This window comes from Pieris rapae, chromosome 15 (genome assembly GCF_905147795.1).
Source record: "Pieris rapae chromosome 15, ilPieRapa1.1, whole genome shotgun sequence".
In the NCBI taxonomy this organism is placed as follows: Eukaryota; Metazoa; Arthropoda; class Insecta; order Lepidoptera; family Pieridae; genus Pieris; species Pieris rapae.
Genome location: NC_059523.1, coordinates 865,611 through 886,167, shown reverse-complemented (window position 1 = coordinate 886,167; position 20,557 = coordinate 865,611). Strand labels below are relative to the sequence as shown.

At 31.3% G+C, this 20,557-nt stretch overlaps 1 protein-coding gene across 2 annotated transcripts in view; it reads right to left on the bottom strand.

Annotated features, from left to right (window-relative positions):
• The window catches only part of LOC111000499 (scavenger receptor class B member 1), a 66,851-nt gene that overhangs the window by 25,427 nt on the left and 20,867 nt on the right, over window positions 1-20,557 (bottom strand). Inside the window, exon 1 of one of the 2 annotated variants that reach the window (XM_022269953.2) lies at window positions 16,472-16,993. The exons of the other annotated variant lie outside the window; for it this stretch is intronic. Within the exon in view, the coding sequence (XP_022125645.1) occupies window positions 16,472-16,721 (250 nt within the window). The 5' untranslated portion in view covers window positions 16,722-16,993. Of the gene's footprint in view, window positions 1-16,471; window positions 16,994-20,557 lie in introns of those variants that run through there. 2 annotated transcript variants of the gene reach the window in all.

Here is a 20,557-nt window from a genome sequence, read left to right as displayed (position 1 = left end):
CGACGGATAGAATGCAATCTCTTCGCTCTTTACACTTATATTTGATAATCAATATAAACCAAATAAAGTAAATAAAACCATAAAAATTAAATTAGATAGATACGATTGAATCTCACCAATCATTAGAAAAAACTTGTCATGTTATTCCAAAAATGTATATATTCTAGCGAAGATAATACTGACGATTCTATATTGAAGTTATTATTATAGTTAATTTATACCTGTGGTATTATTATTTGTATTTTATTACCCAGAACTGGATCCTTTAATTACAAATAACAACATATTGTATTCAACAAAATCTATAATTAGGCAGCGAAAAAATATTACAAGAAATTCATTCGCAATTCAGTAAAGTTATAGATACAGTGAGCTCAAAATAATTTTGAATAAAGAAAATTGTTATTTTATCCCTGTACTATAAATTTTGTCATACAGGGTTAATTAAGTTAAAATTTGTTAAGTAAATTTATTTGTTTTTGTCAATTTTATTTCAGTTTCTCGAATCTTGAAGAAACATTTTCCAATACTTTAAAAGCCATCAATACACTCGCGAGCCCTTTGGTATTGAGAGTACTAATGGGCGACGGTAAAAAATAAAATCTGTTTATTATGAAACATAAGATAGACAGGTATCGCTTATTCCACGTCATTAAACGGGAACCTGTACATGCTTACTCATCGGCAAAGAAGACAGAGGGAAAATTAATAAATAGAACATTTGATTACATGTATCAATATTTTTAAATAATTTTATAACGTAGACAACTTAACATAATTGACTATGATTATATGTTTGACAATGAAGTGTAAAATGCGATCTTTTAATTATGTTACACAGATTTCCCCGCCATTACGAGTTAAGCTTGTATCTATTCTTGTAAAAAAATATTATTCTTACAACTGTAAGTGAAAAATTGTTCCCATTGTATCACTAACCTAAAGATTATTGTGTATTACATTACTTGTATTATTCCACTGGGGAAATCCAAGTTGTTCTGTGTTTAGCCGACAGTTAACAATAATAAGATTACTGTTTTTCATTACAATAAGATTTTGAGAACTTTTACAGCCTTAACTGACATCTTAACTCTGATTTCTTGTTCTATTAATGATCGTATTATGGGATGTTTAATTATAAAGATCATAATCAGCCATCTAAATAAACATGCAAATATCAAATTAATTATCAGTTTTTTTATCATTATTGTCAAATTTATGATTTGAATACCCTCCCACGCTATGAAGGCTTCACAAAATTAATAATATTATCAGGTTTATTTTAAGCCTAGTTCCATATAGCCAGTTGTAGTACATATTAATCATTGGTATATATATAAAGAAAATAACGACTCCCATTTGTGTGAGACGTGGTCATCTTTATGTTTGAATTTGCCGCGTTTCGCACAGACTCGGGTTATCGATGGACATGACATATTATATGACATAACAACATGAATACTCGTTGGTCGGGATTCTAACCTAAAAGTATCGAAGATTGAAGTTTTCAATTATTGGTTTGAAGGTTATTGATTTTAATAGAAAATAATAAGTAAATCACCTGGAGTAAAAACTTTTAATGTTGTTTTCTGTTTTTATTGCAGGTGAGACTATTCCTAGCTGTCTTTTGTAATTTTATCTTGTGAACGGAAGATTAATAAATGAATCTGTTTTTATTGCAGAAACCCAACTGAGTTTTTATTTCGAGAAGGAGTGTTATATAATAACTTTATTACATATACTAAGCCGTAGACCAGTATATAGGTAGAACATGCTTTGCAGAAGAACAAAGAGTGTTTGCGTACAAAGTACACATGTCAGAAGTGAAATTTCTTTGTAAATTAATTATTACTAAGGCATTTAAGCAATAAGAGTCTAAATAGATGATCATGTACCAGTATATGATCACTCCATAAATTTGTTTATATTCATCCGGTTAAAAAAAAATCTGCGTTTACTGCACAAGACGTTATGCGACAGAATTACCATCAAAAATTCTAATATGTAACTTCTAAAGGAATACATCAACCAATAGCGTGTATTTTGTGTCGATCTCCCTTTCTCACTCTCTCTCTCAATCGGTCTCAATCGCTCTCTCCCTTTTTCTTTGACCAAAACACTGCACATCTTCGTGACGCTTCATCCGTAAAATGATATTTTTTATACACCGCAAAAAAAAGTGGAAGGAATAGATTTATGATTAAAAAGAAGTTGAAATCATATATTTCAGATTGTTGAGTAGGAAAACCTTACAGTGTCCTTGATAATTATACCTCGGGATTCGCTGAGGCTTTGCCTATTTTAACATTACATCAACAGTCTGTAAGATTTGTTACTTTTCGAGAAACCTATATTTAAACTATATATCATAAAAGTTTTCATGAAAGTACTTGTAATATTGAATTGTAAAGATACAATCCCAGGCACTAAAGTTGAGATTACAACGGTGAATTAACCGCAAAGTTACAATTAAGTTTATTTAAAAGGTCAATGACACGGGATCGAATTTTTTAACTTATAAACGAAAATTTTGATAAACTTCGATGCAGCTTTTAATGTTTCAAGAATTCGACGTGTCAAAATACTAATCGAATAGGTTTTAGACTTAAATGAAGAAAGGCTGGACACATCAAAGAGGAAAAGACAAATGGAGTAAAATTGTGACACGATAGTACCCTAGGGAAGGCAAATATTAGAGGAAGACTACAAAAAAGACGGGACGACGACATCAGACAAGTTGTAGGAGTGATGTGGAACAGAGATGAAAGATATGAATGGAAAAGGTTGGAGGAGGTCTTTGCCGACTGGCAAACAGATCTGCCAAAATCCACCATGATTTGAAATTTAATATCTTTGTGTAATGTATGTACCTAAGTCGATCTGAATAAAAGGCTATTTTATTATTATTACGTTTGAATAACAAAAGGTTCGCATGCAACATATGAGAATGACCTATGAGACTGACGACATTATATTTTTTAACAAGTTGGTCACATTGTGTTTAAAAAGCGAGCAAAAAATGCTGTTTTTAATTTAAGTATTAAAAATATTTTTGATATTTACGAAGTTATAAAAGAACGAAAGAAAACATCCTGACTTATATACGAAAATTCGCGCAAACAAATCCTTAACACGTCTTAATATTAAAATACCGTCTAAATACACATTACAAATTAAATTATCTGTACAAATAAATTTTCTCTACATATTTCAATTCAAGAAAATTCTAAGCATATAACTTGTTTTGCAGACCCAAATATTTAACCTTGAATAAGCTATGGAACGATTAAATATTTTCTTTTAAATCCGTCTCCATTACAGTGTTCCGTGATTATTAAAAATTCGTTTCATTGTTATTGAGAAATAAAAACTTGTATACAGTTTAAAACTTTTTGGGTTCTTGCTTATAGCATGAGGCAGACAATGTTTTGTTCACTGATGATATTATAATAATAATAATAAGCCTTTATTTTTCATATCCTATTTGCATAAATAAAATAAAATAGATATAAATACAGTTTTAACTAAGATGCGGCCCCTGTCCGGGAGAAGGCCTCCTCCTACTTTTTCCACCCTAATTTATTTTGTGCCATCGTCACATCTCGATACTGTCAGCCCATCGCTTTATTGGTCTTCCTTTGTTTCTTGTTCCTTTTGGACCACGGTATTATAAAATCACCTAATCGGTATTTTTATAGCCAAAAAGACTGTCTTGGAGGAGCAGCAGAAAGCTACCAGGGTTTTCCTCTGCCCTCTAAATGTCGCATAGTTATAACAAGAGAGTTCGCGAGCTGGTGCTACGAATACTCAATACAATTATCCTTCTGCAGGGAATCGTACCTAGACCCCGCAGTTAAGAAGCCGCAGATAATATCTGTTAACATTACGTACAAATCCGTGGCTAGAGTAGTTTATGCTTAACGGAACCCTGAAAGTACAATTATGTACCGTTTCGGAGTCTGGTTCGTGATGCGAATGCTTTAATGAGCGTTTATGAGTGATGAGTTCGATTGCCTGGTCATAACAAATCAGAGATTAATTTAATCAATGTCTGCCATAGTTAATTGTATACACTAGCTCCAAGTATTCGTCAACCGTTGTCTTCGGTGTATTTTAGGTATTGAGTGGCTAAGAAACCCGGGTAGACATCAACTCAAGCGATGCAAGTAAAAAGAATATGTTTCACTCAAACTCACACTATCTTTATTCATATAGGTAAACACTTCAAAAAAGAAGAAGTTTAATAAGTCTAAATTTGCATTTACTACCAGTTCGCAAGTGAAGGGTGTAGCGGGCAAGAAGAACGGGCAAGAAACTCCGCCACTCTTTTTAATCGCCAAGTTTTGAGTCATACAAATAGTTCGAACTGGAGATAATCAATCCCAATGATTAGGATCATTTAAGTATTCGTCAAATTTATAAAAAGCTTTATTGATGAATTTTCCGAAGAGATTCCAGTCATAAGCAGGCGCAAGATGCAACTCTTTCAAGCTGAAAAGACTTGAAGCGCAGTGAAATACGAGGCTCGAATGACATTAAGTCATACTTAATAGTTGAAGATCACTTAAATGAAGAAAGCTCTTGGTAATACAGCCTAAATCACCAAATCGTTTGTATTCCATATCCGATACTAAGTTACTGTATATAATGTATGAAACTAATAAAAAAATATAAAGCACATTACTGAGCAAAATATTAACATAAGTTTTTATATTTTAATTGTAAAATTTTTTATATGTTAATTGTAAAAACTTAAAATTAATTTTATAAGCTGGCAACCTTGTGCACGAGATGATGAATATTCATGCACAGCATGACCAAGAATACAGTGAGGTGGTCTCTTACCACATACTTACTCCAGGATCACTCAGTAAAATCGTCGTCCATGTGACATGAGATTTTTTTTTAAATCGTATATTTTGCGAATTTTGTCACTTATCTAATTGAACAACCTAGCCAGAATACCGAGAAGTTTTATGTACAAGAAACGATAAACAAAAATCCATGCTAAAGCGTGTACGAAAGAGTTGGCACAATATATGACATTCAGTATGCGTAAATGCGTACCCACCCATTCGCACATATGCGTATATATTTGAGAGAATTTAAACGAGTACCGAGAGTGTATTACGCCGGCTTTTTCCATCGGCCTACACCCTCTGTTTTCTTTGCTGATGAGTAGGGATGTTTATCGATTCAAATTCAATGACGTAAGTTTTATGTAATTTGTGAGTTTGGCTACCTCAGAATAAATATGGGAAATATCGTTCTAAAGAAAGTGTGTTATTCTAAGTGCAAAGAAGCCTTGGTTCAACACAGTCCTTCATTTTGGGAAGACAGAACGTCTGTTCTAAGTTTTATCAGGATTTATTAGTGTATGGAGTTTATCTTAAACAGATCAGATATGCAAATGTCGTTCAAAACAAAAAAAAACGAAGACCTTGTCAGCTGCCAAATAGCAGTGACATTCAGCGTGAACGAATAGTAATCTCGGTTGATCACTGGACTACTTGTGATAAAACCATACTAGTTGAAATTAATTAATACCATGCGGAGTATGATATGAATTACATATTTAGTTCACACTTGGTCACGTGAGAATTTCCATTCTATGTGGCTTAGTTAAAAGGCTATCAAATAAAAAAACAGTTACGTTTAAAACACATATCCGGGTTGGAGTTTGTTTACCAGAAGGTCCTGTGAAGGATATCTTGTGAAATAGCAATTAATCACAGTAATTAATGACAAAATTATATTTTAATCAACAATTTTTTGCGGTATTTTTATCCTCGTGAAACCGAGCTAATATTAAATTATATTAAATAATCATGGATAAATAGCCAAGTCGCAAAAATTTATCATGATGGTAACTATTAAACGATTATGCAAGAGTATTTCCTCCAATTTTGATTTGGTTCTAGAGTCGACGCTGTTAAGTTGGCGTCTGGTTACCAGTATCATTAGAGTATATCTGGTGTTTTAATTATAGTACCAATAAATCAATATTGAAAAAGGACATTGCCAGCCAACATTGCAGGGGCGAATAGAAGTATGTACAGAATATACAAAGTATAATTAGTTTAAAGCAACACACCCGATCGAAGGCTTTCCTTATATCCAAACTCCTTCCCTCTAGCCTATCTATGTATAAGGTATACACAAAGCTAAGCAACCAGGTACCTACCCCTAGCCCACCTCCTGGTTACGCCCTTCATTGAAATTAGAATGCTAACTTCTTAAACGAGTTTCAATGAAATGCAAATTATCTTAAACGAAAACAATAAAACCAAGATCAAATATGGCTAATTTGCTTTTTAATGTACGCAAATATATAAAACGAATATGTTTATGCGTCCACGCCGGACCAATGACTGTACAACGTGATACATAACAAATATATAATTATGATGTAATATTTAATACAAAAAACATTCTAAAAACGATAGAAGGTAAAGAACAAAAACAATTAAAAATTTTATAAAAATCGATAGAGATTACAGCAGAAATGTGGCTTGGGATTGATTGGGCTTGGCTCTGGCCCAATGGAAATTCTGTCTATGTCATTCGCTGGAACGGAAGGAAGACAAACATCGTGAGGAAACTGGCTTGACTTACATCCACAAAGTCGAAATCGTGTGTCAGGAGCAGGAGGAGATCATGATAATTTTGAGAACCAGACCAGAAGGTTGTACTTGTAGCGCCAATGTTTTTTATTAATAATCGAGAGGAAACGGTGTTTTCTATAAATTTATCAAGTATAAGATGTTATGTATCTGAATTTTTAAATATTGAAAAGAGGTATAGACGGCGGTCTTTCATACAGACAAAAAGATAGCGCCTGATATTTAAGCGAATTTAGATCGCAATTTCACAACAATATTTATTTATTGCTAATAGATTATATTGGAATGTATTTCAGGAGCCTGCCTCTGAGTTAATTATGAAAATAACAACGTGAGTCGGCAAATTACGAAAGTACCAAATCATCAAAACACATTATCGTCTAACATAGATCAAACAAAATCTCCGCTAAGATTTTTTGGAACCGGATTATTAAATCTTCAGGTAACGTTATATTTGTTTCGAATATATCTTGATTGATTCGACGACTCAATATCAATGTCAAATAAGATGTGTCACTAATTTCGTAGCAAGTTTAAGTAACGAAAATTAATCAAGTTACGCATAGGAAGGAAGGATCTTCTAGTTATCCCATCAAAACATTATTACAGTAATTGCAAACGTTTCAACCATGTAAACCGTAGTTTAGTTAAGTTAGTAAATAGTTATGTCTCAGTTTTCTGTTTCTTTAATATTGGTAATAATTCTTAAGTTAAAATTTCATAAAACCGTTGGTAGAGCGGAATACCCTGATGTACAGGTCTCCATATATATACAGGAGCCTCCAATATCTGCTAAAATAATATATGTTGTTATTGAATAAAGAATTTTGCATGAATCATATATTGTAAGCCTCAAAACTTTTGGTAGCTAGTTAGACTATTCTATTATATAGTTATATATATATATATATATATATATATTACATTCTAACGCAAGCAATCGTAAGGGTCAAGTCTAGGTGTCAGGAGTCTCGTTATATCTCAAATTTATATGACATTTTTACATAATAGCTTCTGTATATTAGCGATCTAAATTAGTTATATTAGTAGTACATTAAAATGTACATACAACTGTGAATACGTTCTCGTTTATAAAAAATTAAATAGAATGAATAGTTATAGTTAGGTTATAAGAAACACGCAATTTATAAAAAAATAAATCAACTTAATACTTTACATAGGAATTTTATGCTCAAAAATATTCATGCAAAAAACTTGTTCAATTAATGAGTGGTTCCAAATCTTGTTTTTCCATATGTTAGTATAGGTTAGTTAAAACAAAGCTTCGTTAGAAAAATAATACACAGATAATGTTCAAGGCTTTCTACTAGTAATTATACTGTTTAAGAAGTCTACTGCCGGGTTAATTTAAATACAGGCTGTTTTTAAGTGATCCAAAGGGTCCATACAAAATATATTTTCTTATTCGGTTGTTTGTTTAGTTTTGACATAAACACTGTCTCATTCCCAAGGTCTATAAAACAGCAAAAATTTCCATATTCCGTCTGCAAAAACCAGCCTAGGAGTTCAGGCACCTCTCTTTCGAATTCTTCGCGATTATAACGGATTAAACAGTATTTATCCGGATAAATTCATGGGCTGATTAAATTTAAAGAATGCATTGTTAAGTGCCTATTGTTATATGCCTATTATCTGCTTAACAAAAAATTCTGGTATTTTTATTTTATCTTGTATAGTTTAATTGTATTTTTATTGTAGGTAACACTAGTTTCTTAAAATTATATTTTTATCCATGGCCTATTATATATAAAAAAGTAATCTTTTTGCATCTTATTACACCGATTTTGCTTGACATAAAGGTATAGGATAAAGGAAAAAAGTAAAAAAATATTATTAATTTTACTATTTCTTAAATCGTCTTACATTTTAGATGTAAGAGTATAAAACACATAGCGTATATATAGTATTGTGTATGATGTGGCGTATATATATATATGGCTAGATATATATATATATAGCTTGAATAAACATACCTATGTCTAGTCCGACCTAGGCATAATTATAAAAACTGCTTTGCAAGGACTACCTATATACTAGGAGGATAGCAAATCCATCAGCGACGTTATAATAAATAAATCACCCACTGTTTCTGTAATCCAAGTCATTTTGTTGTTAAAACTATTCCTACTATTCAAGATAGTTAAAAAATCCTAAAAGTATTCTACAATTTTAGAAAAGACGTTTTTATATTTTCAAAAAATGTTATATCAATAAGAACAGATCGTACTGTAGAATAACGTTTGAATTATTTTAATAAATTTTAAAACTAGTTTAAACACGTGATTAGCAACGTTTCACTGATAATTAAATTAAATTTATTCAAAATGTTGTATAAAACGTGACTCGTTTTGGAGAAGCAGACGGTTCCGCAAAAAATATTTCCATTGGGAGAACAACAACCTTAATATTTACTGGTTACATACCAACGGGTTTTGTTAAGAAAAAATCGATAATATCTGAAGACTGACATTGACAGAAAACCAACACTTATAACTTATAGTTATGCTAAGTTTCCGTTGAAAATTAAAAAAAATCTTCTATTTTAAGCATAATTTTGTCCAATTTTATTAGATATATGTTAGGTATCTTTTAAGTTAGATCAAACTGCACATGGTGTGCAAATTTGATGGAAATCAGTAAAGTGGTTAAGGTGTCCATGGCGGACGAACAAAACAATATATTTTAAGATTATGCGACTGATCTAGCTAATGATTGCTGGGCGTCTGGCTATGACAGGTATGAAATCAAGAGATCGCCTTTGTGATTAATTTTTTAAATAGTTTTTTATATATACTGTGAACAGTTTTATAAGTCGCTAGCGCGTCAGTCACTGGCTGACCCCAAATGATATGATTCGAAATATCAAATGCGCATTTATATTCGCTTAAAGTTTTTTTATCTAACTGCTAAAAAACTGAACCGGACTTAGGTTATTTACCACATCATACATACTACTAAATCTACTGCATATGTTACAAAAATATATGACAATTTAGGTAAGCATAAATGTTACAAAAAATATATAAAAAATACAATAAGCAGTCAATAAGAATATCAGAAATGTATGTAAAGCAGAAAAAAAGTTATTATTTAGTATTATTTTATTGTAAATAAAAATCTTGTTTTATACAAATAAGTCGTCTTTGGTCTAAGGAATCTATAAATATTACTGTTAAAACTATAAACGAACGCTTCAAGTCTTATTTTTAAATAAGATTACATCATTAATAGACTGATTAATCAAATAATTCAATGCAAAAAATATACTAAAACTTTAAAAGATTGAATATGAAAAGTTTCCGACGTTTTTATTAATTCTCAATCACGTTATATTTTATAGTTTAATATTTTATCACGATTTGGCGAAATGCACGTTTTTATTTAATGATGATTTTTATTATTTTTAATATATACTTAAATTGATATATTTAAGTATCGTTTAAAGTAATTTTTTGTGGAAAGTAACGTTTAACATTTTTTGCTTTCTTAAGGTCCATGATCTTCTGCAATCCTTTTTTTCAACTTGTTAATGGCCGAATTGATTACATATTTTGATCATTGTTTCGCCATGGAGCTTTTTTTGTAACCATTCATTTATTTCGGAGATTTGGAAATTATGCAGACGCTATTATTCTCTATTAATACATATATGTCAAATAGTCAAATGTATTAAATAATTTTTGTTTGTTTGTTCCCTTTTATAAATCTTTTTATTGTTAAATGTATCATGTATTCCATCTTTGACTATATTCTCAGTGTATTTGTATGTAATTATGTATAATTTATGTTAGCTGTAGAAGTACTAAATAAATAAATAAATAAATATCTTCTACCAATAACACAGATCTTTGACACAACATGTCGCATAAATTTAAGTTGCCTGCATATATACATACGTACGGTCTGAAAGAACCTAGAAATTGACGATTGTGTAAAATAACCTTTGCTCTTAAGAGATTTTATCCGTTAGAGTTAGACCAATGAATGATAAATTGGCCAGCTATAAATATAGGTAGGTAAATAAATAAACCAGTACAGCTACAACCTACTTCTGGGCCTCAAATTTCTGTATCTGTCTCGTCATCTATCTAATAGGCAAGAAGGGATCAGCCTCCTGTGCCTGACATACGCCGCGCCGTAAGAACGAGTGTTAAATAGCGCACCGGCTGCCATTGGTGCACAGCCGGGGATTGAACCTATGACCTCAGGGATGAGAGTCGCACGCTGAAGTCACTAGGCCAACTATGACATAGGTATAGGTAGCATATTATGGTTTTGCGTTCTAGTGACTATATACTGTAACTGGAATAGTACATGCATATTCAATAGATAATCACTGTTATTGATTCATTGAAGTAGTACCAAGGAAATTACGCGTTTGAAACATCTGTTTATGCCTCATCATGTGACCATCTTCTTAATGGAAATAACATATAAATGCACTTCAGTTTATAAAACCTTCGAAATTATAAATAAAGGATACGCTAATTTAGTGAGGTCTAGACGTGAATGCCAAAAAATATATATATTTAAATTATTTTAATTAATACGACAATAATTAAAATTAAACTAAATATGACTATTCGGCCCGATATGATGCTCTATCAATAATCTATATTATAGACTTATTAAAAATTTACCAGTCCGATCTGAGGTCCAAGCGAAATTATAGAATTATCACTAATTTTGAATTTAAGTACTCGTTAATCGTAAAGATTTTCTCCAGTCTAACAATTTGTAATACTCAAAACTTAGCGATTAAAAGAGTGGCGGAATTGCCAGTTCCTCTAGCCCGCTCTATGCTCTTGACTTGCGAACTGGTAGTAAACGTAAATTAAGAATCAATTTAACTTCTTTTCTGACGTTCATAAGTGTACTTGTTTACCTATAAGAATAAAGTTATTTTGAGTTTGAGTTATCCCATCAAAAGCTGATGACGTCAGAAAGGCAATTTGCAATTTATATGTATTACACTATTATAGCGTTGATACGCTTTTAAAAACAAATTTACAATTTATTTAATATTACAGGAATAGAACCCCAACTGGATTGTATTCTTTGTTAGAATTTTTCTTGTAAATACAAAAATATATGTCATTTTGATAATTAGCAATTATAATATCAAAGAGTTTGCAAGCATGAAAAATCTAAGTTTTTTACTTCTAACCATTCATCTTTGGAATAGTATTCTAGACAATAACACAGATATGATTCGTTAGCTGTCAAAATGTATCATTAAGTAAGGAATAAAGTGCCTATTTAACATTATTGTTCGGTTTTAAATGGCTCGCGGAAAATCGACCATATGACGTGTGACTAAATAAATAATTTACTGCGTTTAATGTGGTGTATACTAATAAACTATTCTTAGTAATTAGAATAAATAATTCAACGATTAAGTGCGGTGATCCCACGAATTGTATCTTTTCTAAGAAATTGTATATTTGCGTAAAATAAAGATGACAATTTCTTGTCATCAATTATATGAATTATTTAATATTAGGGATGTCCATTCAAATATAATGGCGTGGAATAATTGATACCTGTATCTTATGTTCAAACAATTAAAGACAGCTGTTATCCTTCAAACAAAGTGTTTCATTTGATTATAGCAGCCGCCACCAAACTTAAATTATGGTAATAAAAAAAAATGAGACAAGGAATTATGCGCAAAGTTAATATGACGGATATTTTTTTTGTATTTATTGTATCATTTAAAATAGTTAAACTTAAAATAGGAAATAAACCTAATACCGGTTAAGCGACCTCCAAATTAAATCACATTAAACAATAATAATGGCTAGAACGTTTTATTTTTAGCTATTTTATGGTCAAGTCGCACTCAAAGTTATCTATAAGACTTAATTATAACTACTTATAAATATTGTAATGAGTGTTACATAGTGCTAATTTGTCAATCATTGGAAACGATAACAAAAAAGCCTGTGGCTTTTTCGTTTTAGCAGTTAATTTACAATCGTCAAATGCTCATGACGCTTCAATAAATCGTAAATTGACATAACTAATGTCAATTTTACACATTTATTGATTATTATATTGTGTTAGAGAGCGCCTTTCATGACGAATAAAACAGACAAGTGAAGCGAAAATAGGATCTTCATTTTTCTTCTTGATATTATTCCTGTGTGTTAATTTAATTGTATTTTGTTCCTGTTTAGTTTTATCTCAATATAAATAATATGTAATATATATTTTTGCACTTCTTGCCTACCTAATTTTTCTCACAGTGGTTGTCTGGAAGAGATCGCTCGAAAGCTATAAGGCCGCCAGTGTTCCTCCTTTTCATTTAATTATGTTCAATTTTTAAATTGCAATGCAACAAAGTTAATAAATAAAGTATTATAAGGAATGTCAACATTTTGGTGGACGGAGAAATTGTGAACATTTTGTGTTCCATCGTCACATTATTTTTGTTAATAAATAAAAATTAATCGCACATATTCAAAACAATAAAACTCTAACAAGAAACGACGCGATCCCTGAGATTTAAATTTGAACCCCGGCTGTACACCAATCGACTTTCTGCCTATTTTTAGTATAAATGAAAACATCGTGAGGAAACCGGCATACCTTGGACACATAAAGTATGATTTGTATTATAGACACAGGCACAGAAGTCTGACCACTTTGACCATTAAGAAAAATCATGACGAAAGAGATATGGAATTCTTAGTCCTAGATCTTAAAGATTGTGGTGCCACTTATTTCTATTAAAATGCTAATTCCGCCATCACTTCTGTTTGTTAATTTCTTGAGGTATAGTATAGGTATAGTATCGAATAGACGCTAAGATTAGAAGATTTAGAGTAGATTAGGAAACCAGGCTTAGCGCTGAGTCTACGTCGACGAGGGAGTACGTCAAAAAGGAATAGGATTATGTCATACAGAAGAAGAGTTCGCGCTCTTGTTTCTGGAATTTCATCCTTTATCCTACAGTTACGAGACACTGATGTAATCAATTTTTCTGGCTGCAAAGCTGCAAAGTTATTAAAGACAAGATGCATTTTTAAATAAATTGTACTCAAATTACAAGATCCACGAAGCGTTCAAACAAAGATTTTAATAACATTAATTGGTCCCGCGCAGTGACAAATTATATAAAATTACCACATATTAGTAAGTAAAGACCTTAACCGCTAAGAATGTTCTAGAAGACGTTGCGAAATGAAAAACTGACCCTGAGTTGTTCAATTTATGCATATCTATATTTCGTTTAAAACACACAATTTTATTGCATCTATATAAAAATTTTATTAAGCTTTATTTTTCGAGTGTAATCCAATTGAGGTTCTGTAAAACCGAAGACAAAATTTCTCTAAAGAACTTTTCCTAAGCCGTAGTGGCCGACTGGAATAGACTTCAGGAAAATGTAATTAGTGTATGTTTTTTTTTATATAGAACCAACCACTTAGGGTACTTCAAGAAAAGAGCGTACTAATTCTTAAAAGGCCGGAAACGCACTGGCGAGCCTTCTGGCAATGTGAAAGTCCATATGCGGTATCATCAAACATTAGGTTCTCCTGTCCGTTTGCCTCCAGTTACATTACAAAAAACTTACACTGACAAATATGATTTAGTTTTAGTAAGGCGATTATAGAACATATATTAAATTTCTTAACATCCAAACAAATTGCTTATGTCGAATCAAATATTGCATAAACTTAATTAACCCGTAAGTTATTGGCCCATATTGGGGTATTTGACCGTTAAGTTTTGGCCTTAACCGTCGAACAATCTAGATGATTTCGTCTTGGCTCGTGATAGTATGCTGAGAGGGCTTTTGCAACCGCATGGCATAATAATCTAGGGTGTGCATTAAATTTTCTAAATCATATTTTACGTACCATCCATTATTCTGGTATGACTATCATTTAAGCACACATAGTTGGAGACTTAAAATTACAAAATCGACTGGACCTACTGAACTCGTTAGCTCCCTCTGCACCATATATGCATTCCTAGTAATATCTGAAGATTCAGACGAATACCAAACTTTTAAAACAAAATTTAAATCTATGTACAAATTTAACAAGATTAATAAGCTTGTCAGATGAAAATTTAAATACCCTAAACCCATAATTAATTAAACTATAATGTATAAGGAAACAACATTATCTTATTCGTAAACAGTTTAGATCCGGAAGACATACCTGCATGTTAAAACAGCTATGCTAATTTGTATTACCCATGATTCATTAAAAATAACGAGATCAAAAGTCGGGATAAAGTTCAAAAAACGTACATTTTTTATTCGTATTAGGTACTCGTGATTACGTTTTTAATATCTCAAACGTATCAAACGTACATTTAGTCGCAGCTATAAAATTAATCTATTAACTCAACAAAAATCCCATGAAATCTAGTTTTTAATCCGCCCAAAAAATGTAATGCTTAACTATTATTCTTATTTTAACCTTTAATTTTATTTTATTTACTTCACACCATATTACACAAGACTTTATTACCGATATTGCTAACTTTCACTAATATTATTATTATCATTTTCTACTGAGTGTTTATATATTATTTTTTTGCGACTGAGGCGCAAACTAGCTGATATGGTCTCTGGCAGAATGACCAGCGCTGTGGAATGCTGCGCTCCTCAGCATTATGCTGGGTCACAGCACACACGCAATACATGCTTGAGATGAACCGAATGGGTAAAGGAAAAAAAAATATATACCTCTGATTATATCTTTTATTTAATTTTTTCTCTTTGATTACTGCTATGTTGTGTATTTATGTGTGTGTGTGTTTTGTTTGGAATAAATAATATGCCTATGTCTATTTAAACTTGGCTGTGAACGTTGGAACCAACTGTAAGCCAGTAGCACGCTGTCTAAACGCAGCTATGGCAATCAAACTAATTAATCAAGAACACCAGGGCGGTTGCTGTTGATCCTCAGGCATTAAGACATTGGAGACCTCGGGGCACAAACGCGGGGCCCCAAATTATTTTCATATAAAACGAAAAAAAATTCATTCGAGTTTTTCTATCAATATATAATTTATTGTGAAACCAAGTAGATTGTTTTAGTATTTAACAATCATAGAAAAATATAAATACAGATTCATTTCTGATAATATTTAAGAACAATAATGTTTATATAATAGAGGTAAAGAAACAGCGGTAAAAAAATATTTAAAAAAAAACTAGTCGCAAGTAAATTTTATTTTATCCGAAGTCTATTATACGCGAGGGGCTTAAAATAATATAGCGTTAGGCGAAACTGTTTTATAATTAAGAGGAGAAGAAAACATCACAATGAGATTGAGTAAATCCCCGTAAAGAATAGAGCGAGTGAAGTATGAGGTCAGCCTTGTATGAGTAAGCCGACACAATTGGTTCGCCGGGAATCGAACGCAAAATCTCCGGATGTGTTTAAGCTACGGCGATTGTCGAACTATAATAATTTGTTGTAATGTAAACCGTTTTGATAATAAACTATATTTTTTTATAAATAAATTTGAATTATTATGACATTAACAACTTTTTTATTTAATAGATTTTGTAACTGTTGCCTCATTCATCTGTAATGTTTAAATTTATATTCTACGACTTGTCCGCGAATATTTACGACTGATTTTCTTTGTTGGGATCGTGAGACAAATACTATGAGCGTATTAACCAAAATTACACAATTCCAATGTTTAATATAAAACCTATTGTTTTCACTACTTAAGTTGTACGGTAGTAAATAATCTACCGCCAAACCCAGAAACAGTTGAAAATATTTTGACTAGAAACAATTTAATTTTCTAACACAAATTTATCTCAATTAATTATTATTATTAGAATAACTTACGTTTTGGCTGTCGCGTAATATGCCCTTTCTTCCGCCTCTCAAACAATTTGTTTATAATAGCATCCTTCCGTTCATTGAAGTCCAGCTCATCGTATTTATTTAAATCCTCACACTCCGAAAAGTTCGCTTCAAAATTCACGGATTCGATATTTTTTAATCTATTATTTGTAAAGTCCCTTAATTCCCGTTCATTATTCACTGAATACTGCCTTCCCGTGACTCGGCCCCAAAGTTGAACAATATCCTTCATTTTACGCACTAAGCATAACGCGGACGGATTTTTCCAATACACTAATGTCTTTTTAAATTAATATAATAGCATATGATTCCGTAATATTCGTAATAACACGGTTTTCAAGCGTTTGTCACGATTACACTAAACACATAAATCACAAAATAAGAATCACGATAATTTATTAGCTGTGAAAGAAATGTCACATTCTTTTCCCGCGCAATCGCATGCCACAGATAACGCACGTTTTTTTATTCGCGTTGACTGCACTGGTCAACGGTCAGCATGTAATGAAACCTTCGTTCGTGATATGTTCCGTTTATATATTTCGCACAAGGAGGCTTAGCTTAGCGTGGATGACGTGTGAGAACTGGTTTTTTTAATTTATACACAACAATAGATTAGTGTTTTAAAAGAAAGAAATTATATTTAGTATCACGGTCAAGTTTTTGGGCTACCCGGATGTGAATTGACCTAAGAAAGAAGATTGATTTTGCTAATTAATCATACGATATTTGCTTTTGTAATACACGAAAAAAACATTTTTGGTTTTATTAATGCAGCAATATATACTCGTGTATAGTTGTTATTCTAATTTCTAAAATAAAGTATTTTTTTTAAAACTATTATTATTAAATCGAAGTTTCTAGAACAATCTTACCACTTTTACAAAACATTACTCGTTTAGTCTAAATTCATGCTGACTAGTCAATATAGCAAACAGATTTCTTATAAACTGATGCGCAAATTCACGGATTTAATTTATTACCATCAACAGTTTTTATAGCAATTTTTACAATAAATAACCCGCACGGTACACGCAATGGTACATAAAAACCATGAAAATCAACGAACAATTATGTTTTTTAATTATGTACTTCCCAGGTTTTATTGTTATAGGCTGAACGTATTAAATCTGTAAAATTTACGATAAATTTTATGACACACTGGAAATGCCCTTAATACGGAATCCTACCACAAAACTTTATTAAAAAATTATTTATCATATTTTATATTATCAAAATATCAAGAACAACACTTGTAAAGAAATAAAGAGAATGTTGGCTTAGTGCCTTTGTCATCTCTGATGTCGTAGGTTCGATCCCCGGCTTTCTTTCCATGTGCGCATTTAACATCCAATTTAATGGTGAAGAAAAATATCGCGAGGAAACTGGCTTACCCAAAAAAGTAAATGGCGTATGTCAGGCATAGGAGGCTACTACTACTTCCCTAGTATATTGACTAATGATCATGAAACAGATAACTAAAACTTAAGTACCACCGATATTTTTTTATTTAATATAATTATGTAAATGCTTTTAATAGTTTATAATGTACCAATTCGTAATCCGAAAACATGAGATATAGTGAATTCTTATTAAATTACGATTATTTTATATTGAAAGATTTATTTATAATGATTGATTAATTGACGTCATTAGAAGTTGTTACAACCGGTTCTATTTCGATGATAAAAATTAATTCAAAGCAGTATTGTTTCCTTTAAAGTAATCATATGCGTTAAATCTTATTTCACTATGCCTCCTAATATGGGAACTTTGACAATGTGAGACAAATCTTTGTTTTTATTTTATTTGATTATTTATTACATATGATGTCATGTAGCACATGGTGTAATGGTTGCAGCGTTACAAACGTTGTGTAAAACAAAAAAACTTGGCGATTATAAAGAGGGGCGGTAAGTTTATTGCCAGTTTCTTCTCTTCCGTTCTACGCCCTTGAACTGGAAGAAAGGCATGTAGATGCATGAAAGAAATGTAAAATTAGCATTTAATGTATATTTATTTTTTTGACGTTCATAATTGTGTTTCCTTTATGAATAAATGATTTTTGACTTTAACTTTGAATGATTATATAATACGTTAAAATATAATAAGCAGTTTTGTCCTAGTGACTTGCGTCCGATTCGCCTCTAAGCTCGTAGATTCAAACCACGGATTTCCAAAGGATTTTTTGTCTATGTGCGTATTTAACCTTTGCTCGTACGGTGAAGGAACACATCGTGAGGACCAGCATTGGTCACAAAAAAGCCCCTGGCACAGACTGATTACCTATTACAAGTATATAAATTATATTAGAAAAAAACAAATGATTACAAAAAGATACTGTTGAGCTTCATACTTTAAAAGGCAGCACTAGAATTTTGAGGTGCTAATTAAGACTTCTTAATTGTCATTTTGGAGGAGGCCTTTGCCAAAAAAGGGCACACAGATGCACCAGAATTAGATTAAAATGAAAATTTGTTTAAATGTATATAAAATATATAATGTAAAATGTATCTGAATAAAGGCTATTATTATTATTATTACTAATTGTCATTTTGACAGTAATCACCTATAAAGTCAGAGACTTAAAAAATTTTTAAACCTAACCTACCAAATGACGCTATTACTGCAAAAGAAAATGTCCGTTGCTGAATTTATATATACTACATAAAAACCGGTTGAAGCATTCATTCTTTATTTAATTTTCTCTTTGGTAATGACATTAATTAATAAACCGGTAACCGGGTTAGCGTAGTGAACTATACGTATTTATCGATTTTCTCGAAAGTGTTTCATCTATGAGATTTATTTAGCTAACGAAGTTCGTTTTACCTTAATGTTTTTTTTTTAATTACACACCACGAATAAAAACCTAATAATTACCTAATTTCCGATTTTAAAAAATCTTCAAAAATAAAGAGAAGAAAAAAATTCTGGAATGCTCCCAACGTCTATATGCGTCTAAACAATATACAACATAACACTTATCTATTGTGCCAAATGTTTTGCGATTCATTCTTATTTGTAAAGATTTGTATTAAATATATAAAAATCTGTATTCTTCAGTAATACTGACACAAATGCGGGTACCACTGCGTTAGGTATAAATACGACAGGTAGAATTAAATGTAATGTAGTCATTTTAGACTACATACAATAGAATTTATTTCTAAACTAAAACGCTAAACTAAATTAGGTGCAATGTAAAATTTGAGGGTATTTATTACATATCAAAAACATTTAATTTAAAACATAGCGATGAAAAAGAGTGGCGAAAAGTTTCTTGCCAGTTCTTTTTGCCCGCTTTTCACCCTTGACTTGCGTACTGGTAGAAAATGTAAATTTAATTTTTATATAGGTATACATATATATGTGTGTACGATTTGAAAATTAAAAAAGAGGAGACAAAAATATTATAAATTAGTACTCTTAAAGCAGTGTCTTCCAGGCAACCTAGACGTAGCATTTAAAATAATGAATTTCTATACAGCACATAAAACTCCAAAATCAATCAAAAATCATTTATTCATATAGGTAACATATATAATGTACACTTAGGTCAAAATACTTTAAATGATTCTAATTTTACATTTACTGCCAGTTTTCAAATCAAGGGCGTAGAACGGAAGAGAAGAACTGGCAATTAACTATCCGCCACTCTTTTAATCGCCAAGTTTTTTTTACACAATGTTTGTAAGGAGCTGCAACTACTACACCATGTTTCATATGACATATTGAGTAATAAAGAATATATATATAAAACAGAATAACCAAAATAACCAGCGATCTGCCTGCGACTGACGTTGACGATGTTTTCCTTCACCATATGAGCTAGAGTTAAACGCGCATATAAAAAAATCCATGAAGCACAGCCGTGATTCAAACAGACGACCATCTTCCTAGGCTAATCACCATCTCTTAAACCCGATAGGACCTAAAAAACTAGGCGAATCACTAACTTGTATTAACAAAAGTATTGAAATAAATGCAAGTTAAGGCCATGAATAGGTTATAGCAAATACTATATATATTTTACAATTCTTTTTATTTTACAAAATCAGTAATAAT